The sequence below is a fragment of the Eptesicus fuscus genome, chromosome 12, assembly GCF_027574615.1.
Source record: "Eptesicus fuscus isolate TK198812 chromosome 12, DD_ASM_mEF_20220401, whole genome shotgun sequence".
NCBI lineage: Eukaryota > Metazoa > Chordata > Mammalia > Chiroptera > Vespertilionidae > Eptesicus > Eptesicus fuscus.
The window spans coordinates 48,339,720-48,365,451 of NC_072484.1; the positions used below are offsets into that span (position 1 = coordinate 48,339,720).

Genomic DNA, 25,732 nt, shown 5'->3' on the forward strand with positions numbered 1-25,732 from the left:
TTAAAAAAAATTCATTATAGTCAAGTACTATTTCTACATCTACATATAAGCATCTATATATATAAAAGGCTAAGTGACTGATCATATGTACGTCCAATCGTCCAGTACATATGATGCACACTGGCAATTTAAAAATAAATGTTGACTTGTGCATGTGTGATACATATAAAGCTCTCGCTGGCACCCAATTGCCTGCGTGTGTTTCTCAAAGCTGAAGTGTTAACAGGATCTGCAGAAGGAGAAGTTGTTCTGATTCCAAGAATTGATTTGTCCCTATCTGACACTGGCTTCCCATTTAAATTAATTTGAAGACAGTTTCCCATGATGCCTGCATTTGCAATGACTATTAATAAGTCACAAGGACAAACTCTAGACAGAGTAGGAATATTCCTACCTGAACCAGTTTTTGGACATAGTCAATTATATGATGCTTTCTCTCAAGTTTGAATAGCATATGATATTAAATTTAAAGTTGTAAATACTTCATCACTAGGGAAATTAGTCAAGCACTCTGAAAGTGTTTTCACTCTTAATGTGGTATACAGGGAGATATTAGAATAAGTTTAATCAATTTATCAGTCATTGTTTTTATCAACATTGTTTTTATATAATGTTTTGTTGTTTTTATATAATGTTTTTCTTTTTATATCATACTTTTGTTTTTATATCATTTCTTTTTGTTTATTAATCAATTTATATATTATTTTCATATACATTTTACTAATTTTCTTTCATCTCTGACACTTCTATTATAGAGAAAGGGTGAATAGTGATATTAAAATATTTCTTCTAATTAATTTCCTTTCAATGTGCATGAATCCATGCACCTGGCCACTAGTATAAGATAAGCATATGAAATTTTTTTATACATTGTCCATTTGCTTGTTAATGTTTGGGATTTTTGCCTCTATTCATGAGAGAAATGGGCCTACACTTTTCCCTTCTCACGTTCTGGTTTGGTTTTGGTGTCACAGTTATACTGGCCTCATGGAATGAATTGGCACTCTTCCTTCTTTTCCTATAACTTTAAAGAGTTGAATAAAATTGGGATGTCCTTGGAATGTTAGAAGTTGCCTATAAAATCATCAGTCTTGTGTTTTCTTTATGGAGCGATTACTAGTATAATCATTACTTCAGTTCCTTTAATAACTATAGGACTATTAAAGTTTATTACTTTTGAGGCCAATTCCAGTAAATGATATTTTTCCAAGAATGTGCCCACTGCATTTATGCTTTCAAATTTGTAAGTACAGAATTGCTGAAATACTGGAGCAGTGTCTCTTTAATTCTCACTTTATCTGTTATGTCCCCTTCTTACATTGATTACAGTGTTTGTGTCCTTTTGCTTTTCCAGTTGGTCATTTTTGGTAGAAATTTGTCTACTGCTATTTTCTCCAAAGAACCAGTTTTTGCTTTGTTGATTTTCTATCTTTAATACCTTTTATTGCATTTCAGCAACTTCTCTTTTTTATTATCTCTTCAACTTAATTTAGGTATATCCTGTCATTTTTCTAACTTCTTAAGATAAACACTTGTCTCTTAATTTTGAGGCCTTCTTCTTTTAGAAAGATTTAAAGCTAAAAATTTCTCTTGAGGATAAAAAATTGTGAGAGAACTTTCACTTTTGCTGCATCCCATAGGCCTCTATGCATTGAGTTTTCATTATCATTCAGTAAATTTCCACTGTGGTTACTGTTTTAACTTGTGAGTTCTTTAGAAAAATACCTTTTAATTTCCAAATATGCAAAAATACTTTGCCTATCTTTTTTTATTAAACTTAGTTATAATATGGTACAAGTTATTGGTGTATATGGACTTAGTCTTTGAAATGTATTGAAACTTTCTAAACTGCCTAATACTTGAATCAATTGTAAATGCTTCGTGTGAATTGAGGGGAAAAGGTGATTTCTCTGATTCTCATTTGCAAAATTCTGTATATATTCATTAGACCAGGGTTATTGTGTTATTCATATTTTCTACATCTTTTTTTTTTTTTTTAAGTTACTGCCTGCTACCTATCAAAAATCAAGAGTATGTGTTGAAAGTTACTCCTGTGATTTTAGATTTATCGCCTCATCCTTGGAGTTTTGCCACTTTTGGCTTCATACATTTTGAGGTTATTTGATCAGATGCATGTTATGTTTAAAATGGCCATATCAACTTGGGTGCAAGCATATGCGCCTAACCAGCGGTTGGGGACAATAGGGGGGTGGGGGCATGTGTGGGGAGGGGTGTGGGATGGGAATGGGGGCATGAGGGCAAATATGTGATACCTTAATCAATAAAGAAATTAAAAAATAAATAAATAAAATAAAACAGCCATATCATCTTGATGAGTTGAGTCTTTTATCATTATAGTGAGTTTTTTTTCAGCTCTAAATAAGAAAAGTGTGTGAAAGATTCGAAGTGATGCAATGGCAGACTTCATTCCCTACTGCAATGGTATCAATAGAATGAGCATTTTCCCCAATTTTCATGAAATCAAATTCTTAAGTTTGTTTTCGGCCTCTACTTCAGCCACCTCCTCTCATTCTTTGCAGAGCAGTGTCCGTTTTGGAGTTGAAGTCTGCGTGTTTCAGTGCCTACTGCGGCTGAATATGGGCACCAAGAAACAGGGGCCGGAAGGAGGCGGGCAGTTTATCTGTTGTTTTGTGCTTTTCACACAGAATGGCTAATGGGAATGGCTTCTTCCACACTGCCGGACTTGCAGCTTATCCGATTTTCACAATTTATGGTTCCAGTTTCAAAAAGCTGATACCTATACTCTACTTCCCAAACAGGATATCCCGGGTAAGATTCCTAGTAGGAAATAATTCTTGAAAGTTTATATTAGTATATCTTTGTTTTATCTTCAAATCATACCTTGAAATATTTTTTCTTTCTCCACTGAACTAAAAAATATTCTAAGAATTTTAAAGTGTTTTTAAGCAGTGCTTTTGGCTTTCATCCTTCATTTTTAGAACTTAACAAAAATCTATTATCATAAAACAAATATGGTTGTGTATCTTTTGCAAAGCCAACATAGTCTAATTTAGACTATGAAATTCTGTAGATTTTACTAATGAGGTATTTTCCATATTCATTCATTCATTCATCCATCCATCCATTAAGATAAACTGAGTACCTGCTTTGTGTAACATTGTGAGAGGCAGAGAGGTACAAGTTAAATATTAATGACTGAAGTCATGTCAAGCAGATGGTGGGAACAATGACTAAATGCAAATCAGCATAATACAAGAGGGAAAGGAATAAGTGATAGAAAAACTTTAAAAAGACCTAAACCAAACTAAAACTGCCGTGGAAACTCAAAGAAAAAAGCATTTCCTCCCAGCTGGGCAAGCTGACACAGCCTCCTGGGAAAGGTGACATTTGAATCTGGCCTTTGAAAACAGGCAGAAATGGAAATGTGAAGGTGGGTGGGGGAAAGTTCAAGATTTAATTCACAGAGGGAGGAGAGAAAGGGCATGGATAAGCAAGCTGGGGGACGTGAGAAGGAAAAGGTGAGTTGAGAGTAACGTCCCAGCAAGTACATGTATCCTCTGCAACCTTTGTTCCTAATAATAGGGAGCCAGGCAAGGATTAACCACAAAGACAAACCTGAACAAGTTAAGTTTCAAGAAACCTTAAAAGCTCACAATGTGATATAACCTTTCTTAACTAGACACCGCAGGATGGATTTGCCAAGATTTAACACTTCCCTCCATTCTCCCAATAATGGAGAATGGACAATGGTGGACGCTGACCCATGAGCGGGGCAGGCAGGCCTCCCTCCAGCAGAGGTCCCTCTGGCTTCCAGCAGGCGAGGGTCATGCAGAGCAAGACTTGGGGTGTACCTGCTCTTAAACCATTTGTGACACTCAGCCTCATGACCAGAATTATAAAACTTGGTTAAATATTAATGACAAAAATGAGATGAAAAATAATTATTTCTATAAGAACTAAGCTGAATTCTTTGCAAAGAATTGGTAACAAGGAGTCACAAATGTTGAAATTTGCTCCAAATTATGTTGGGCTGCCCAGAAACTTCTGAAATCAATCTGTCCTACCTCAAATTGATAATGTTTAAACACTACAAATTCACCTGCTTCTATTTCATCATTTAACATATATTTTAAATGATGAAATGTCTTCTATTTCATCATTTAACATATTTTGTTCTCACACTTCCAGCTTAAATAGCACCACCTGGCTTATTTTATTGATGAAAGCAATCTGCTACAGTACTTAATAAGAAAAAATGTATTACTTTTTCTTATTAACCATAACTCAATTAGAAAACTATTTCCTAAATGAATGTGTATATTGTGTGTATACAGGTACACGTATGTACACACACACACACACACACACACAAAACCAGCTTTTATTTTTCATTTGTTAGACACCATTTTCTCTTCTTTCTTTCAAATGTGTTCAGAACCCGCTGAAAGTCATTAATACTTGAACTGACATGGATTTGAGTTCTGAGTTCATAACCCCTGTAAGTGAAGAGGTCTGTCACCATGTGCTTGACAGGACTTGTTTCTGAGAGATTTTCAGTCTTGCTCTTCATGGTGTTTTGGGCTGAGCTGGAATTTGAACACAGGCCTACATGACCATAAACTCTATTTCTTCCTTCATGATTACACAGTATTTCACAAGTTGAAAGGTAAAAAATATACATATATGACATTTATAAATCACATGGGAAGGTATTAATATCACTAAACATTGCAGAAAAAAGCTACTCACAAAATTACACACACTTACATACAAATATCCTATCACCAATGTGTATGTTCTGGATAATACAAAGGTTTGAAAGATAAGGGTTTATATTGACAAGAGCTAAATTTCATGTAAAAATTAAAAATAAAGGAAATCAGAATACAATGTCTTCTTTCCATTCCTAAAATGTATATTCATGAGACTGATTAAGTTTGTAGGCAGCAATTATTAGTCAATTTTCAGTTTCTAGAAACATTTTATTAAATAATTATTAAATAGGATTTTTACAAAGAAAATTGCATAGAAAAGGTAAAAATGTTTATGTCCCCAGCACTTCCTATACTTTTTTCCGTCATCTTCTGGTCGGCTGCTCTTAACTACAGAGCTGGTGGGAGGTAAAGGGACAGAGCTGGGCGCCACTCAGTGTCCATCAGGAAAGAAGGTGTCACCCCGGGGCAGAGGGCTTGCCTGTCCTCGGGCAATAGCTGTGCACACAGCTGGCTTCACGGATGTCCACCTGTCCAGTGGCTGTGGCTGCAGGGCAGAGCGCCTGAGTCCTCAGGGACAGGTCAGTTGCTGCATGAGGTTTTCAAGACATTTCAAATAATAGGCGTTCAGTGGGTTTTCTTCTGAGTCTGAAAAAGCTGAGAGAGAAAAATAAAGAGTATGGAGGAACAAGCTGGTAAACTTAGCACTACACCTGAGAGTGCACACACACACACACACACACACACAGACTTAAGTACAATTTCTGTGAGACCAAGTTCTATTTAACTCCTCGACGTACTGGCATTAGGATATTTCACATTGTAAAAAAATAATAAACTTGCAGAATTTATTTACTTTTAATTAATGGTTTAGCCAAAGAATGTAAACTAAAAACAGTGCACCTCCATAACAGATCCATTATCCGCAATCCCAAATGAATGCCTTGTCTTGTTCTTTCTATGTACCATCCCTCCTAACACCTAAACACGGACAGTAACTCAGTTACCCACGACCTCCAGAAGCTCATGGTTACAGCTTTTTGTTTTGTTACAAAACAAAAAAATCTAAAGGCTACTTATAAAAACTCAGACTTATAAAAAGGTGGGGAAGACACAGTTCAGTGTCTGACCATAAAAGTGGTCAAAGAACAATGCTCATTGAAAACTTGTATCACTTAAAATGAAAATGCACTTGAAAGGAAAGCCCGCCTCCTGTCCCATGCATTACAGGGCCCAGCGGATATGGGCAATGGGTCTGTTTCTGGAAGACTGACTCAACTCCTGAAGTCAGGTCAGTTTTCTGTTCAAGGTCAATTCTAATTGGGTCCAGCTCTTATCACCTAAGAACGCACTTTAGTATAGTGGTGAGCACTGACAAGACTTTGTACAAGAAAAAAATGTCTTGGAGAAAGATCACAGACATGTTGTTAGAAACCATTATATTTTATTATTTTAAAATATCACAAGGAAAAGCATGGAACAAATACCAGTACACTGATCAATGCTTCAACCAAAAAGTTCCTCAAACATTACTGTAAAACATCAGTGTAGAAAAAACTGCTTTTTTGCTGCGAACTGCCCAAATATTTCATTCATTATTCGCTGAATAGCTTCCAAGTTTAACTGCAATCTCTCATGATGACACTTACTTTTTTTTGCTTTGGAATATGCTTCATCCACTCTTCTTTTTACTGATGAATTTTTCAAAGTCGTTTTTGCCTGGAGATAACATGGAACAAGCCATGAATTAGACTTGTTTTCATGTGTTAGGGATCAGGATACAATCCTCACTCTGCTGTTCTGACCACAGTAGTAAGAAGGATGTTATAAAATGTAGTAACAAAGCTAGAGAATTAGATATTAGCACATGCCATCACGGTGTCAGCACATCCTTCCCTCCCTAACTCGATTCTTCTCTCCTGCCCCTTGTTCTTGCTTCCCTTCCCTTTCCCCTTCTCCCTAATCTCAATGCACTATTTTAAACTACTTCATCTTAGCTTTAGTTATTTCACATTCCCTCAAACCTCAGGTTTCAGATCAAGCATACCACATTACTGGTCAACAAACATCCTCTAAGTGATGACAGAGTGTCACATCCTGTGAGAGGACACATGGATGAGAGAGACAGCAGCCGCCTCCGTCCCTGTGTGCGTGGACTCCACCCAGTGGGAAGAACATGCAGACAAGCGATGGCAGCTGAGAAGCCCGTGGGGATGGGTGTCTATGCTCACAGTGTCACCTGGCCACTATTTAATTGCTAGACACACGTGGGCATTTCTCTCAGGAGTGAGATATCTGTACTGAGAGAACAGGCACCAGTCCCCACCTGCCTGCCCCCGGGACCTGTGCTGCAGCCTGAGGACTGAGCTCCTTCAAAACTCAGTGACTGCAGGTACCTGAGATAGGGAGGCCCCTCACTGGATAAAACTTTGCTATTTGGTTTTATTTAAGAAGCATTTTTCCTTGACACTTCTTTTAGCAGAAATAATCTATATTAACATTGCACCAATATGGCAAATCAACTTACACTAACGGAAAATTCACTCAAAAGAGAGACTCTTCTGAGATGAGAGAGCCTGTTGAAATGATTAGAGGAGGAAGACCTGAAGTGACAGTTTACTAATTGTATGAGGGCATGCACGGGCCACAGGCTCCGAGCTCTAGTTGACACTCCTCTGAGGTCCTTGGCTGCCTGAGAGGTTGGTGTTCGCCCCCGACGTACGACAAAGATTGTAAAAACTCACCTTCTGGTAATTGTGAATCAGAGCCCAAAGTGCGGCTGCGCCGATCCTCTGAGCAGTGGGACTCTCACTTTCCAGACAGGCAGCCAGCACACTAATCACTTTTTCTAATAAAAGAGACATTAAAAAAAGTTCAGTCCCAGACATTACCTGGTATATATTAAACCAGTCAGATGCCCTGTTCTCCCATCAGATGCATACAAAGTTGGTATCACTACGGCAAAAACTATCTTCATAGCATGTGGCAGAGGGAGGACAACCTGTCAAGTTTTCTCAACAGACACAGAGCGGCCAAGAAAGCAGCAGCGGCCTCATGGTTCCTGGCCCTAATTCAACAATGGCACAGTCATGTGAAGACAATAGTGGAGAAGTAATTTCACAATGAGTTATGTTAATGAGCTCTTCAGTTATAGCTCACATGCTGGTGCGCAGGAAAACGGATTTGCTCTTGTGATAACTTTTAAAGACTGTTACGTGAACATATCAATAGCATGGGCTTCTACAAAATAACAGTGAAGGAATACCATGAGGTAAGCCTTTTACAAAAGAACTGGACATATTGGAGAAATGTTTGTGTGGATGTGTGTGTCAGAGGAAAAGTGATTTAAAGGAAGATCAACCCACAAGAAGGCCCCTTTTTCGCACAGCCAGCCAGAGGATGAAATTAAGACTTGGACATTATCCTCAGCAGCTACTGGTTTTAGGTGAAGATGCAGAGAAGTCGGTGCCAAGGAGATGCCAGGGTGTTTCGGACATTACATGAAGCTGTTTAATTACTTACTTTTACATATCATTACATTGAATCATTTTCCTCTACAGTACGTGATTTAAAATCCTGAGACACTGTTATGGGGATGCTGTGCATGGGTCACGCCCCACCTGCTGGAGCATCTCATTACAGAGCAGCCTGGCAGAGGGCCGTCTGTCCACTCACTGCTGCACATTCCAACCACAGTGCCACTTTACTTCAGGGGCTCAACAAATACTAGTTGGATGAAAGATTCCATAATTAAAGCAAACAGAATGCTGTTTCAGTGAGTCTATTTAGAGTTTTTAAAAGAAATCTGAAGGAATTTAAAGTCTTTACAGAGAAGAAAAAAAAAGCATCTGCTCCATAAAATGAGCTCTGAGCAGTAGGGACAGTGTGGGTGGAGGTGGGTGGGGTGCTGTTTCCTGTCCGCACACCACGGCCAACCCTCACCCTCTTTCCATGGTCCCCTGCTTCTCCTCTATCATAATACACCACAGCTAGCCTGTATCAACAGCTGTCCCATCACAGCCGTTATGGCAGGTGACAGGTGACAGCTCATACTCTTGGGGACATCATTGAATGGTGTGTCCATCTGATATCACCCAGCAATGTTGTTACACATGGTACCAATACTCAGATGATCTACACAGATTTATCATTACTCCTTTTACCATGTACTATCTCTTAAAATGCTTCAATAAAGTACACATACAAGGTCAATAATATGCTGCCCCTCCTGATAATGCAAGTGGATCAATTTTTTAAAAAATACATTTTACTGTGAAACATAACATGCATACAAAATACACATAAACCTGAAACTAATATTGTATATCAACTATAATTTTTTAAAAACACATAAAACATTTGCAAGTCTATTTGTAAGGTATGAAATGAATTCCCACATTAACATAGAAATAACGTCAGGAGACTAGATAATGGTAAAATATAGTTAAGTAAGTAAGAAGTGAAGGTTTTTGAATATTTATTACCTTTCTTCTTAGTGATACTGAGTTAATTTTAAGTTTAGGGATGTCATGTTGGTAGCCTGAAATCAACTATAATAAGAATATTTGCACCAGAAAAACCAGCAAATGCTACAAACCAATTCAAAGCTGACTGACCAAACTTTTGAAAGCTTCCCATGCATTTCCACATTCAATAACTATCCTGAGGAAAACAGAATCACAGCTGCACCCATGAAGAATGTGAGCAGAATCATTTCCACTCACTTGGAAAACTCCGTTTCACAGAGAAACCCCTCTAAGGAAAAATTAAGTGGAAAACATGAAAAGAAATAAGAATTCATGTATCTTGAGCATCTACCATGAACCATAAACAGTACAGGCACTTGAGGTGTTTATAAACTAATTTCTACGAAAACCAAGGAAGGAGGGATCACTGTATAGATGAGGAAATGGGGCCAGAGAAGCTGCCCAGTGATGCTGGAGTGATCACATGAGTGGTGTGCGGGGTCTATCACCCACAGCTCTTTTCTTTTTTCCCCCGATTACACAGTGTCTCCTTAAAAAATCCCTCCCTATGAAAGTCACACAGCCTTCACAGAAACAGCATATGGTTACAGAAACCGATCTTCCCATTTCTCTTTCTGCTTCAAAATTTTTCTGATCACTCCCCAGTCCTCGCCTCTACCTGCTCTACATCTCAGAGAAGGAAGTCTCTGTAAGGCTACTTTCACCACATGCATGGGTCCTGCACACTCCTGCCTGCCGAGGATCTCTACCATCCATATCCACTGATAGCTGTGAGCAGACACGATTCTAAGTGCTACAGATGAACATGAAATCAGACAATGACCTTGTGACTTGTAAGAGTGTAAGTTCTACTGTGGGCAAACGAGGCATAAACAGACATATCCCCAAAACACAGAGTGTCTCAGCCAGCGGTCACGCTGCAGAGAAAAATAAAACAAGGAAAGGAGACAGAGTGAGCGGGAAGGGAGAGGAGGCAGGGAGGCAGCGTGAGGGCTGGCTTCACTGGCACCCAGAATTTGTTCGAAGCCTAAAAGAACGAGGGGAGGACATGATGAAGCCAGAGCCCCCGCGCACCCTCCTCCTCTGTGCTACCTCCTGGACCCACTGTGTCGCCCAGCGATATGATCTGTCAACCCCGGAGACTCGAAGTAATTCCTTAAGGGCTGGAGCCACACCTGACTCATTCCTGCCTCATTCTCACAGCCTCTGCCTCCCTCGGTGCCTTGAACACAGTGGGGGTTTCATAACCACCTGGCAAATCATTTATAAAACTATTTTGTGTCTCAATCTGAATGGAATATGCTATGAACCCCCATATGTATAAAGGGATGCTTGTGTCTATGTGAGGCGTATGAAGTAGATACGCACCATTGGCCAGGATCTTGGGCTTATTGGCAGGACTGAAGCAAATGTTATGAAAAATAAGGAGAGGCAGACAAGGGCTGCGCTTGTGCTTGAACTTGCTCATCTCTGTCAGCAAGTCTAAGCCGCCATCAAGCCGCAGGATCATCTGCTGCCCATCTTCTCCATATGATATGTTCAGGAGCAACTTCAACCAGAGAACGGTCAGATTACTAAGACGTTTATTTTCTCCTTTCGGCAATGTGAGAGACAGGAAGTTCTGCAAGAAGTTAGTCTGTGGATAAATAGAAAGAACATTATTTTCTTTTTGAGTCTTTGCATTCCTAGTCCCTCGGAGACCAATTAACCAGCATTCTACTCTCTTTTTCCCACCTTTAATGTTTCACTCCTTCAATACCTCCCATACACCCCATCTATATTGTTTCCAGGTATAAGTGAAAAAATGGAGAACAAAATAGCTTTCAAATTTTAATTCTTAGTAATTCTTTTCTGGTGATGGATAAAGCAGTTACAGTTGACTCAATTACCTAGGATTGATAATTCAGTTTGGGGATTATTTTAGGCCTCTTGAGTTTTCTCTTTCAGTCTGCCTTCTGGCAATTTTGCTACTCATTAAAAGTTATCCTATGGGGAGGAAAAAGAAACAAAACCCATTGATGATTACCAGAGGAGAGAGGGGAGGGGAATGGGTGAAAAGGGTGAAAGGGAATAAGAGCTACAAGCTTCCAGTTATAAAATAAATAAGCCCCAGGGGTGTAAAGTACAGCACAGGGAAAATAATCAATAATATTGTAATAACTGTGTACGTGACAGATGGGGACTACACTTACTATGGTGATCACATCGTAGGGTATAAATGTTAAATTACTACATTGTACACTTGAAACTACTATAACACTGCATGTCAACTATACTTTAATAAAAAATAAACTAAAAATAAATAAAAACTTTAAAATTAAAATAAATAAATAAATAAATCCAAAGCAGTCCTGGATACCAGGTAACAACCCTGGTAGGACTGAGGATACCTGAATCTTTACAGCTACATGAGTGCTAAAAAATAACCTGTGGGCACAGCTTGTGTTCTGTTTACCCAGCTGTTTCTCTTTACAGATTTCTCATGGCTACATGTCACTCTAGTAAACTTAGAGACCAGAAAGCTCCATCACTTAAAGTATAAGAGTCATTTCAACCTCCCAATAAAACCCTTCCACAAAACCACAGCACACCCCTAACTATGTGAAAGACAGTTACTTATCGTCTAGAATAATCTACATGCAAAGAAAGAATGAACGAAAGTACCATCTGAGGAAGCAGCCCAGGAGAGCATGGGAACCATGGCCAGGTGCACAAGTGATCCAGGAGCAGGAATATGATCACTTCACTTTCATAACTGCCCTGAAGGTCTCATCATCTCATCTCTCTCCCAGTTTCATAACCTACTCTGGCTTTTTTCCTGGAGCTTCCTGGAGCTAAATCACAATGATGGCTTGAATCTATGAAATAAATTTAACTTTTATGTAAAATAACTCGGAGTGTGTGGATGGAGTCAGCTACAAAGATATTAGCGACATCGCACAAGCACCAAGCAGGCTGGGGAACCCCATGCCAACTTGCACTGCACGTGCCCTCACTCGCACCTACTTCTCATCTGTTGGCCCAAATTAGCGTTTTTTACATTCATCCCGTGAGCCCCCCATGCAGCTAGATTCTGCCATGACAATGGAAATCTGGGGCTGACGACAGTGATAAACTATATGGCAGTGCTTTAAAGGAAATATGCTGTGGGCATTCCTTCTTTATTGCTGGGCCCACCGATGCTTTTTAACAGTTTCCCACATCAGGTGAAACGTGCTGAAACATGTCATGATAGAGAGAAAGCAGACACTTTCGAATCTGAGTTGTACCACAGCATTAGCCACATGTTCTAATGCTTGCAGCTGAGGAACAGAGAGGGATGCTGTAGGTGTCCAGGGCTCATTATCACTTACTGTAGCCAAGGGAAAACAACGTAGGTGACCTACACCTCACAGTCTGATCACACCGCTATCAAAATATGCTTAATCAGAGAGTGAGAGCTGAAGATGCCTTAGATATAATTTTGTTTAACCTAATAATTTTAAAAATGAATATGTTAAAAGGAGAAAGTCTCCTTTAAGTAAGTCTTAAAAGTCACACTTCAGACCTGAGGTTGGGACCCACACTGCACTTGGGTGTTTCTACTTTGCTTCCTACCTGGATGTTCTGCAAGAATATGGAGAAAGCACTGTGCCTGGTTTGTGCTCTTGCATATGAGGAAAGACAGTAATCACGCATCCAGTTCAAAATGACTCCATGCACACACAGAGGCACACACATTCACACTCAAAAGTCACCCACACTCACAGCCACTCACACACTCATTCACACACACACTCACACACACAGAGAGACACATAAATGAAGAAAATATCCAGCCATGAGCTGGAAGTAAAAGCTAGCTCCAATGAGAGCAGTGGGTTCCTGATTTGCACCTTCTGCCAATCTACCTGGTGTGAATACCACCACTACGGCGATTTCAAGATATTGACCAGAGTCAACTGGCTTGCAAATTCCTGAAAATTAAAGAGAACACTCCTGAGTCCACACGAGTTAGCTCCAACACATCACTGAAAAGCTCCTTCCTTACTTAAGACTGCTATTTGGAGATTGCATTCAAAGCGAGGTTTTTAGTGGGGAGGAGGGGGGAGATGACACAGTAGAGGAAAAGGAGACTCAATTCTTATGAATGCTGTAAACATTTGCAATTTATTTTGGCCTTCATGTAAAAGAAAGAGAGGTACTCAAATAATCAGCATGTACTACTAAGTAACATCCAATTCACATTTTAGGGATTCTGTTGACATGCCCCTGATACAGTCTAACTGAATAGATGTGCTGGAATTTATTCTGACCATTCAATCCCTTTTAAGTACTCTAAGTTAAATCGGTGACCAGAGTCAAGTTTAGGCACTGAATCCCAAGGGACTGATAAAATCACCTCTTTGGTCATAAAGAACTTAGGTCTAACTTGGGAGAAAAAGGAACCATGATTTCATAAACCATTGTGACTACAAAATTGAACTGAAATTTACTGCTCAATTTGGTCTTGTTTAAATACCAGTATATTACTTTATGATTTCAAATAAACGTAAGACAGCTGCCTTTCTAAAACCCTCATTTTTGAGAGTGATAAAATATAATCCAAAGCTAAGAAGACAAACTAGAAGGAAATGGTTTGATCATATTCTAGCTTCTGTTACTTTTCATGTATCAACAATCGACTGGCTTTAAGCAAAGTGACCCTCTTAGTCCTTTCACAATCCTTTAAAATAAAATGCCTTGAAAGCAGAATAAATTAACCCGAGACTGAGTTCTAGACTTCTCACACATATTCTTGATGGGCAGGAATATTTTACTACCTTTCCTACGAAGAAAAGGAGTTTAAGTACTTACTTTCTGAATTACTCCTTTACAGTCATGAGACAAGGCCAGGTTTGAAAGGAACGTGAAGACCATCTGCTGGACTGTGGGGTTCTCAAGAGGCACCTGGGAAGCCAACTTCAGGATACACAGCATCAAGGAGCTGCCGGGGGCGCCTCTATACACAGCTAGAACGGGATACTGTCCAGAACTTGACCAGCAAAGAGAACTGCAACCTTAAAAACAACAGCTCGTTACAACATCTTCTCAGTTTCACTGTTCAGTTCAGAACAACCTCAGCTGTAAAACACATCAGTCTATCGAGTGACATAAACCTGCAGACTGCACATCAGCACCGAGGCTGGTGTTGTCCGTGGTCAGCCTAGTGGGCTACTGTTCTCACTAAGGGCCCCAGGATCACAATTGAGCATTTAAAAACACTAGGGGTAGCCCTGGCCGGTGTGGCTCAGTGGTAGTGCATCAGCCCTCAGACCAACGGTTATGGGTTCGATTCCTGGTCAAGGACATGTACCTGGGTTGCAGGTTCGTTCCTTGGCCTCGCTCAGGCAGGAGGCAACCAATCGATGTGTCTCTCTCACATAGATGTTTCTCTCTCTCTCTCTCCACCCCTCCTCACCCATACCCCCATCTCTTCCACTCTCTCTTTAAAAAAAAAAAAAAAAAATCAATGGGAAAAATATCCTTGGGTGAGGATTAACAAACAAACAAACAAACAAAAACCCACCATACATTACATTTATTTTTTTATAAAGACTAAAATAAGCATGATAGGTTTTTAAAATAGTTCCCAAATAAGACATCTAATTAAATAGGAACAGAATATTAGAAATGGGAGGTAACTTGGTCTAAGAGGCATTCGTTTTACAGAAGAGAAAAAAAGAAGCACAATAATTCTGCAGTGGGGTGGCAGGACAAATGCTACAGCCATAGATGCTAGATGAAGGCACAGGCTTGGAGAAGTCAGCAACCTGCCTAAAGTCACACAGGCCACAAGCAGCAAGAGCTGGCAGTGGCATCAACTGGTTTTCCAGAGTCTCATGTCTTCTCAGTAAATTATATAACCATGTGGGATTTACCAAGGGGAAAAGATCATCACGAAGGAATCAGAAATACATCTGACTATACTGCAACATGAACCAAGTTAGTTAACTTGTGAAGGTCAGCTTAAGTGTAACTAGACCAGAGTCAAACTCCTTCTGTAAGATAAACTCACGCAAGGCCAGCAAACCTGAATAAGTACACTGATCTTTCTTGTGTGCACACTTTACAGCAGTATCTAATACCAATGTTTCCATTAACTGTTACATAAAACTGTCACCAATGATGCGATTTTGCTTGGAAGCAAATCAAATAGGAAAATAGAAAGTTTCTTCCTCAATTTAGTTAACTAATCACATTCTAATAGTTACATCAATTTTAAGTATAAAAGTAACGCAGATAATAGTTTCAAAAGATTGATATTAAAGTAAATGTTTTTGCTCAATATTTAGCAACTGATTTTTTTTTTTTCCTCTTTTCTTCCCTTAACCCTAAGTTAAGGAGGAAGGGTAGGGTAGAGAAGGTGATATGGAGACATAACACTCCACACACAACAATGAGAGTTCAGCAATCTGAAGGTCTGTTTAGGTCAGTTTGTGTCGGCCATGAACAAGCTGAGTGGACTGCAGCTCCAGAGAGGAGGCCGAGGCCAGTCAGACTATCAGGGAGTCAGATAAACTTCACACTGGGTGGTGACTACACAGGCTCTGGACTGTTCTGAGTTCCAATTCTTTCTCTGATTATCTTTTGCTATTTAGAGAACCCAGCTGCTGAGCTGCTGAATGTTGACAGAATAAAGTGCACAAACTTGCCAACCAGTTAAACCTGACATTTATGATCCTAACTTCCCAATGGAAAATTCACACCACCAGCAATCCTACTTTACCTCCCTAACAGGCTCTCCTTCCCTCCACTTAAACAGCCACTTCTCACCTCTTCTCAAATCACCTCTACCCTGCCTATCTCCCTCAGCCTCTAAAAATGCACGGCCCATAGGAGGCACTCAATAAAATGTCTGTGAAAGCAATGAATGAAAGAGGCACCCCAACTACTACCAAACCAACAGAATCTAGAACTACCTCTCATCATACCAGTGTCCTGCTCTCACATCTGTAACAGTTTTAACTTTTACCTGATTTTTAAGGTCTTACAGCATAATTTTCACTCTCAATTTTCCTATTAAATTCAATTTCCCACTGATATAATCAAGCCAGTTTCTCCCTCTCTATTCCCTGAGCTGTGTAATGACTTCCTATCTCAACAGATATACTAACATTTCTGTTTGTTCTCATGACACCTATAAGAAAGTATGCCTTTAACCACCATATCTTCAATAAGAAGGAGAAACACTCCAAACTACTGTACTCCTTTTCCCAGTCCACTTTCACAACATTACATAAAATTAGTATTTTAGTATATTTTATTCCTGGAAGGTAGTATTGGGTCTATTTACCATTTGGAAAATTTGCTGTATAGACACAAAGTAGCTGCAGGGCAATTTGCATCAATGAATCATCCATCAAAAGCCAGGGCCAGAGAGAGTGCAGGACGGGGACAAGATGAGCTTCAAGAGCTGCTTCCTGTTACAGAAAGGAAATAAAGACAGCATTAGTCTGAATGTAGCAAAATATAAAATTAAACCAAATCCAAAACAATCGTCACCAACATAAAGAGACAACCACCGAATTTATCTTTGCTCTGATAGTGTGAGCTGGCTTCAAAGCCCTTGTCCCCAAACTGTCCTGTGAGCCTGGCAGTATCAAGAGATCCCTTCCACCCCGAGGTGGCCAGAAAAAATGCAGAAAAACAGCCCAGCTGGTGTGGCTCAGCAGCTGAGCATTGACCCAGGGGTAGATTACTGCTTTTAAGTCATCTGAGTATAGTAAAATTCAGTTAAAATAGCATGTTAAATCAATAAATTCTTAAGTAACTCATAGTTTTTATTACAAAGATCAGTTAAAACTGGGAAAATACTATTTGCAGCAAATGCAGCCATTTTAAATGAACCGGAATCAGTAGGCAATTTGCAGACCTGTGGGCACACAAGTGGGAGCTCATATCAATACACACACCCTACAGAATTTTATGCAGCATCAATGGCAGAAGAGATTGACTCCCAGCCATTCCCGTGCTCCCCACTCCTCCTGAGGATGGGCCTGAACACAGCCCTATGACTGCAGCTGGTGACCTTGCTTCTGTTTCAGCCGAGACAGAAACGAGCAGGTGTAAGCTCCTTCTCGACTCCGCATTCTGTCCACACAGTTCACCTGTGTTTTGCCCACTCCCCCGTCCTGCCTGGCAGTGAGGAAGGGCAGCTCCTGTGCTAGAGACTGACATGTCTATCTGTGTTCTGGAACATGGCCCATCTGCCCCTCAGGGCTCTTGATCCATCAATTAGTTCTTTTCTCCCTGTCACTTTAATAACTAGTCCCCAGTTTGATTTCTTATTCACATTCAGATTACAGAAAAACACACACACAGACTAACTTCCTTTAATGCTATGTGTCCTAAATTAGAATGCTGCTTCTAGACCAAGCTTCTAGAAAGAATACTCTTGTTGCTGTCACTGCCCACCTCTTACTTAATCTTCAGCTTACTTTGGTATATTTTCCATCCTATGGTACTAAGAAGGCCACGCCCATCTTTGCAGTTACCAAACCCTCATCTATTACATGTCATTTTTCCTTTACCTCCTTGGATCCTCTCTAGACTGGATTATCTCCTAACTCTCTCCAGCATTACCTTCTCCATTCTTTTCTTCATTATATTTTCCAAGGATATGACCTGGACTTTCACTCTAAACTCTCCTGGGAAATTTCAACAATAGTCACAGCTACCAGTACAAACACCACCTATGTACTGATAACCCCATAACATCCCAGCCTGTTTCACCCGTAGGAGCCCAGAGCTATGTATCTACTAATAACCAGCTATGTTCCACTCAGACATCCTACAGACACTGTGCTAAAGTGTCAGACCTGAACGTGAGGCTCTCTCACACTTACACTCGTTCTAGGATGCATCAATCTAGAGCAAGCATGTCCAACTCAAAGGCTAACACGAGACAAATAAACAAGGTTAAGTTTATGTGGGCCACAAAAAAACAAAAGCTTCAATTTTCATAGAAATATAGGTTTATTTCGATAGAGATATGCTGAATACAAAGGGCTGATATGAGTAATTGTTAACGTAAAATAATAGAGCATTTTAATAAAAATTAATTTTTTTCTTGAACATTAACTTACCAGACACTGAATAACTGCACAAATCAATAAGCGTAATGCAAATAAACCTATTTTTCTTGTTCTCCGAAAGCAAAATATTTCCTGTTGTGCACACCAAACAAGTCAGTACAAGACGTGGCAATCGGCTGCTAAAATAGTCACTGCTTTCGGAGAGAAATGATGCACCTGCGCGTAGGCACGTAAGGGAAATGAACGCAACACGATTATAGTAATCAGTTATCAGCGAACGTTGTAGTTCATTATTAATAATTATATATAACAGGATATTGTAAAAATTAAGTTACAAAATTTTTATTAAAATATTTCTTACATACCATTATATTGGCTGGGCCGCAAAAATACTCATTGTGGGCAGCATGCAGCCCGTGGGCCATGAGTTTGACATGCTTGATCTAGAGCCTAGAAGTCACTCAACCTTTCTCCTCCTTCTCAGATTTACTCCCCACCCTCCTTCCCCCTTCTACCTGCCTCATCATCTCTTGTCTGGATTACCACTGCCCCCTACCTCTAACCTTGTCCACTGTTTAATTCATTTACTTCCCAGTCACCATCCCAGTATGGAAACTCCTTAATGTTACAAGTATACAGACACTGGGGAAGGGTGAGGGTGGATCAATCTGTGAAATTCCATAAGAGTGACCTACAGTTAGTAATGGGAGTGTAAGTTGGAGTAGCAAAAGAAATTAAGAATCTTTGCCTCATAGGACTGTATTTATACTCAAGAGTAATCTAAATATTCTCTTTTGGATTTATTCCTATCAACAACTTAGATATGCAGAAATGGTTTGGCTTTTTTATAGATGGCTAACATGTTACAAGTGTGAACACGATATTTGTGCCAGTGCCCAAATTAGCATCTTCCAAATCCAGAGAAGTAAGTCTGACCCAGGCCTTCCCTGAGTCACGGAGGAATAATAGCTGCATCCAGGCACCACACTATATAGCAAAAGGGATCTTAAAGTTAATAAAGATCACCTCTATTCTGAGTAAAAAGTTCATATGCAGGGGATTTTAATTAAATGTATAAGTACTTAAATCCCATCAAACTTTGGAAGTGTAAACTATCAGTCATATGTCTTGAGCAATCATTTAAGACGGCTTAAGGATTATGTGTTTAAGGTATTCATTTTCCAAATACTGTATGCTTTCCAGTTTTATCCCAAGTAAAAGCAAAAGAGGATGAGACATTATTTTTAAAGGAAGCTTTTGAAATTTCTTTGTCTTACTCATTTTCTGTGAGAAAGCCAGTGCTTCAGAGGGCTGTATCACTATGACCAGGGTATGGAGACACTGCGTCCTGTGCAGTGCACCGACGGGCTTTCAGGGGCGGCATCGGCGCTGAGAGAGTGCAGCATCTCAGAGGTCCCCAGGTGGGGCCGAGTCAATGTGCAGGGGGAGCCCTGGAGCTGGAGGGAAGAGCCTCCCGAGATGGACAAGGGGGACAGGGCCGCGCTCGGCAACAGCGGACAGCATTTTCTGTTCAGAAGCGGAGACACTCACCTTCTTCCTCGTGAACAGACACCTCCACTGGAAAGCTGTCTGAAAAGTCCTGCCTCAGAAGACAGGCACCCCCATTCATTCCATCTCAGAAAAAAAGCCAGTGAAACGCATAACAGGGCAGAAAGAGGCTCAAGTCTGTCTGAGCAGTTACCAAACCCTCATCCAAAGTCCAAGTTTCAGTGACAAAGCTAAAGTGCTGCCATAAGCAAGAACTGTCATCAGTGCTGAAGAATAAGATTCTGAGAATACGGAGTTCCAAGAACAGTCAAAGATACATCTAAAACTAAAGTTTTCCATTTTCCTGCCTACATCATCTCATAGAGAAATTAAACTGCTACAAGAATCTGAGAAGTAGCGCTACTTACTTTACCTTCTTCATTCCGATAGAGACAGTTTCTCAGAAGCTGCATGGCGGTGCTTAAGTCTTTAACAAAGCCATCCTCCTGTTCAAACGGAAGCAGTTGAAGGATGTGAGCACAAGGGCGTGTTCCACTTTATGTACAGCATTCCTTCCCTTTGGTCCCATTACCATGCAGCCACGTGCTCGCTGCCCTGACCACCATCACTGTGCTGGCACTGACAAGCTAATGATCTCTGAAAGGTGACCGTATCTCAAGAAGTGCATCCACCATGAAAAAGCCATTTCTGTTCTATCGAGCATGGAGGAACTGAGATATATAATAAGCTCCATGCTCTCTCTCAATAAAATGAAGCAGGTACTGACTGGTTTTCAATCATATCAGTGCTGGCTGACTTTCTCCATGACGAAGTAAAGGCCTCTGACTGGAGAGGAGAGGAGGCAGGAAAAGAAACTGCGCACACCTAACACCCTGCATCAATAAAACTATTACACATGGCTTTCTCTCAGTGTCTAATCAAATGCAGCAGAAACTAGTTATTACATAAAGCATGCTCTACTGGCCCTGGCTATATAGATACATGTATATTTATATGTTCATAAACACACACACGTCCATTTTCTCAAGGAGCCTATGTGGCAGATCTTTTTAGCCAGAGTTATTATTATTATTATTTTTTTAAATATATATTTTTATTGATTTCAGAGAGAAAGGGAGAGGGAGAGAGAGATAGAAACATCAATGATGAGAGAGAATCATTGATTGGCTGCCTCCTGCACACCCCCTACCGGGGATGTGCCCGCAACCAAGGTACATGCCCTTGACCGGAATCGAACCTGGGACCCTTGAGTCCGCAGGCCGACGCTCTATCCACTGAGCCAAACCGGTTTCGGCCAGAGTTATTATTATTAACAGTTTTTATGTGACAGCAATGGCTATTTTGAGTTTATATGGACATGCCATTTGAGTCCAGCAGACTAAACACTATAAAGAGACACTCAGACATCATGGAAAGCAATAATCAGAGGTTAGGAATGTCAACTCTCCCACCACCTGGATCTGGGCAAATACTGACTTTATCAATTACTAGTTATATGACAGTGTTGTCATGAGTGGACACGGGGTAGTAAACAGGAAGAGGTTAGAACAGTGCCTGGCACAGTGAGGTACACTCATTCCTAGTGTGCCTGTGCTCACTGTGAAAATCTTCTTTCAGTTGTATGTAAAATTTATCATGCACACTCCAAAATGTTTACAACTATATAATACATACATTTCATTTAAATGTACACACACACACAACCTGCTAATGTAGAAATCACATTAATTTATCTGTGCCTTCCTTCCAAATCAGACACTCATTTCATCCAAATGTTGGTGTCATTTCTAAGCACAAGGACATTGGTGAGAGAATCCCTACGCATGCAGAGTTCTAGAATCTGCCACCTTTTTCCTGAGCGCGGCTTTCCCTGGCCTCAGGGAATCGAGGCTCAGCTGGGCACTGATGTGCTTCATCTGTTCAATGCAGTTGTCGATAAGATCAGCTGAAAGACAAGAACCAGAACTAGCGAAAGGCTATGCCATTTCCCAGGAAGCTAACACCACATGTATCAATCAAATTCTCAGAAATTACATTTTACTTCTGAACAGCTCCATGTCAGTATTTTCAGTGAGAGAATAATGAATCAGAGGAAAAATATAAGAAAACTAACATGCTAAAGCCTACTTGTTTTCACTTATTATAATACTCCTAAAATCCAGTTACATTCTGAGGAATGCATAATTTGTTTCAGTAACAAATCACAAGTGAAATTAGTGGACTTGATGGTGCTGTTACTGTCCTCCAACTCTAAGACCAGTTTTCTCTCCTTCCAGATGAGAAACTGCAATTGACTAAGGGGAAACTTATATTGAAATACAGGTTCATCTAGTGCAGTGGTTGGCAAACTGCGGCTCGTGAGCCGCTGTTTGCCGCTCTGTTGACTAATGAGTTTGCCGACCACTGATCTAGTGCTATTGTTATCACCATCAAAACTATGTGGTGTGCTTTTTATTTTCAGGTATATAACATGTACTTGTGGTCACTAACATTTATTATAAAATTAGAGGCCCGGTGCATGAAAATTCATGCACTGGAGGAAGGGTCCCTCAGCCTGGCCTGCCCCCTCTCATAGTCCAGGAGCCCTCAGGGGCAGGAGGCGACCCGGTGATCAGGGGAAGGTGATGTCCCCATCACACCTCTGCTGCTGCCACTGCCAGCAGCGCAAGCCTCAGCCGGCCCTGGTTACCTAAGCCTTGGGTGGCCCTGGGTGGCTGGGCAGTCGCCATCTGAGGCTTGCCTGCGCCTTGGGCGTCAGCTGGGCAGCCGCTATCCAAGGCCTGCCTGTGCCTTGGGCTTGCCCTGGGAGGCTGGGGGGCTGAGGGGACTGGGGAACTTCGGAGGCAGGCGCACGGTAACACCTTGCTGCGCCTGCCACCCCAGCGGGGCTGAGGGGACTGGGTGCCGCCATCTTGTAGCTGTGGGTGCTGCCATATTTGAGGGCGGTGCAGTCAATTAGCATATTCCCTCCTTATTGGCTGTGGGCTCCGCCATCTTTGTGGACAGCATGAGGGTCAATTAGCATATTCCCTCTTTATTAGATAGGATTGAGTGGTGTTACTTATTAAGGCTCTATAATATTTAGATATTCTCTAGAGTAGAAATCACTGCACAAAAAATAATCTACACATGTAATCTTTATATTTCAAAAGTAATGCACATTTAACTATTTTTTAGCGACCCTGTAAGTTTTTTTACATGTAGAGTCCATAAAAAATTAAAACAAACAAGCAGTAAACCTGAATTGACATATGGCACAAAAACACATGGTGGTCCAACGGCCCACCTTTCAAAGCTAGCTTCTGAGCCCTCCTACTGACAGCCAGCAGTGACAACAGCACGTTCGCAGCCACTCTCTTCAAGACATCTTTGGAGGGTTTCCCTTCGTAGCACTGTGAAGATAACAGAATACTTGCACGTTATGTCCCCTAAATACAGGCCACCTGCCTTTCTCCTTGAGCCCCCACACACGCCCACCAGGGTTTTTCATCGGTGCTGCTTCCCTCCTATAGTCAAGTAAACTCGATCAGTCACATTACAGAATGCCCACATTCTGGATGTGTCTGTCCGCTACCTGTGAAGATTTTCTCATTTTTCTCTCTTCTGTGCTTCCCATTTACTGGTGTTCTAGCTCTAAAGACATGACTCAATTCAGGTGAAATCTTTTGTGATACTATTCTCATGTGGGTATATGTACACATTTTATTACAATTTCAAGGGGTTCAATTCCAGCGTCTGAATCAAGAAATTCACAATTTGATTTCTAAATATTAGGTAATTCAAATTTCATAACTTTTCCTTCTACCAGTAATTTTCAAAATGATCCAGCTTTAGAATATCATGATTAAAATTGAGCTTAAATGATAACTTGACATAAAATATACAACAAGTGGAGTTCGTCTAGTAACAGCATGATTACTAGACGCAACTCCACTTTCACCTGAGGCTTCTACTTGGCAATGTGACCGGAGGCACCTGCAGAGAGGGGGCAGTGATTCCACCTTAGCCATCTCAGGCTGCTGCCCCCACAGCAGGTCTCTACCTGGCCAGTGGGTTAGATGTTAGATGGCTGGGGCTAGGGGTGCTTGATAAAGATCATGCTGAGTGTAACCAGGAAGAAGGGGGGAAAGGCAGGAAGTATTATAGGATGATGAAATAATTTGGAGTAAACCCTATAGTCAACCATGAGAATCCTAATTTGTCTATAAACTCAATCTTCACTAATAATAGGAAAACTGCTCTTCTCTACACATACTTATTGAAACTGCACATATTAGTGATATGAGAAAAACCAAATTGATCTCACTGAAAAGTACTACTCATCTAGTAACTATAGAATGAAGATACAATTCCTTTTTTTACTGTCTTAAACTAGCCTGGGCCCTTTAACAAATATCACATATTCATGTCCTACAGTTTACATGAACAAAAAGAATATGATTTATTAGGAAACACAGTTTAAATAATTGGTTAATGTACCCATATCCACATAGAATACTTTATATATTTTGTAATTTGGAAGAAATGGAGGGGAAAATTAGCTAGTCATTAGGAAAATCATTGAGGTACCCTGTGGCTCATTTTCCTTGACCAAGAAGGTAACAGCAAAAGATTATAAACAATAACTTTTATAATATTATAAAATTTTAGAGAAAAATAAGGGCATGGTAAACTGAACAAATTCCTACACATTTCTTCTTCATGCATTGTTTTAACTTGATTCATCATCCCTATGTGGATCCATGTTTATCACAAGTCCAACCATAGTTCCTTGAAACACAGTACCACTAACAAGCAAGAGAAAGTAGCTGGGGAATAAAACAGCCAGCCTGCAGGTATCTGAATTCATCTGGTCAGGACTGGCTGGAGGGACCAGTCATGGCTGTGGTCAAGGCTCCCAGAGTTGCTGGCATGCTGCATGAACAGGGGAGGGGTCAGCACGCTGCCCTCATCGAGGGAAAGAAATCCATGTTGGCTCCATGAGTCATCAAACTCCCTGAAGAAGAGCGAGTCTGTGAGAGCCAGGACCCCCTCTCCAGAAAAAAGTGCTTCACAAGAGCCAAAGTTCCAAAATCAATAATGCTTTGGGTAGGAGCTGGGGGAGGACTTTTGTCAAGGTGTGGATTTGAGTTTCCTGTTACTATATTCTTTAAGGTACAAAATCGGGCTCAATTAATCATTGGAAATAAAACCTTGTGTTCTGATGTAGAATGAGATCAGTGGAACAGTGTCCAGTTTTGGTTTTAAAATGAAGAAAAATTGAGTGGAATGAGTAGGGTCATTGCTAAAGGAAAGCCGTGGCCTCCTGAGAAGTGACATTGAGAAATGCTTTGAGGTCTTTTTTTCCCTAGAGATCCAATTTCTGAAGGAGCTACTGGAGAGAGACAGAAGAGAAAACATCAAGGGACCCCTTATCAGGTTCCTTATCAGTGCTCAGAGGCAACCATAGTCGGTTGGGCAAGAGAGCCAGGTCCCATGAGGAGCCCCGTGACCCCTCCCAGGCAGGTCTGAGCTGGCCAGGCAGTTCCCTGCCTCTGTCTGCCTGTCTGCATTCTAGCTTGCTCAAGGCTGCTATGCACAGGCAGTCCTGCCAGAGGATCTGTATCTGCAGGATGCTCTCAGGCAGAAAAGGGCAAAAGTCCCCAAATGCTTAGCAGTAAAGGGATGGTAGCAAGTCAGCGGATAGGAAGCACCTTCTGCTTACCTCTCAGTGAGAAGACAAAAGCAGGATGCCACATGGTTACTGCAAAGGAGGGTTCTTAATACTGGAATGTATGGTAATAACTTCTACCTGAACACACTATTGTGCCACTTAGGAAGCACTTGTTTTTGTGATTAATCTATTTATAAAATAACAACAATACAGTGATTTTTGGTTTTTGACGAAAAAAAACCTTGGTTCATATTTTAGGATTACAAAAAAAATAATTTAAAAGATAAAACAGGTATCAGAGCTTGGAAGGGGGACATTTTCTCACACATGTGA

The 25,732-nt window shown here is 40.6% G+C and overlaps 1 protein-coding gene across 1 annotated transcript in view; it reads right to left on the reverse strand.

Annotated features, from left to right (window-relative positions):
* Window positions 1-4,949: 4,949 nt before the first annotated feature.
* RTTN (rotatin) overlaps window positions 4,950-25,732 on the reverse strand; it is a 125,106-nt gene continuing 104,323 nt past the window's right edge. Inside the window, exons 41-49 of the mRNA XM_054724269.1 lie at window positions 23,033-23,138; window positions 21,594-21,691; window positions 20,154-20,231; window positions 16,497-16,623; window positions 14,018-14,220; window positions 10,550-10,817; window positions 7,439-7,542; window positions 6,344-6,413; window positions 4,950-5,351 (exon numbers count right to left, since the gene is read on the reverse strand). Coding sequence (XP_054580244.1) covers window positions 5,266-5,351; window positions 6,344-6,413; window positions 7,439-7,542; window positions 10,550-10,817; window positions 14,018-14,220; window positions 16,497-16,623; window positions 20,154-20,231; window positions 21,594-21,691; window positions 23,033-23,138 — 1,140 coding nt within the window. The 3' untranslated portion in view covers window positions 4,950-5,265. The remainder of the gene's footprint in view (window positions 5,352-6,343; window positions 6,414-7,438; window positions 7,543-10,549; window positions 10,818-14,017; window positions 14,221-16,496; window positions 16,624-20,153; window positions 20,232-21,593; window positions 21,692-23,032; window positions 23,139-25,732) is intronic.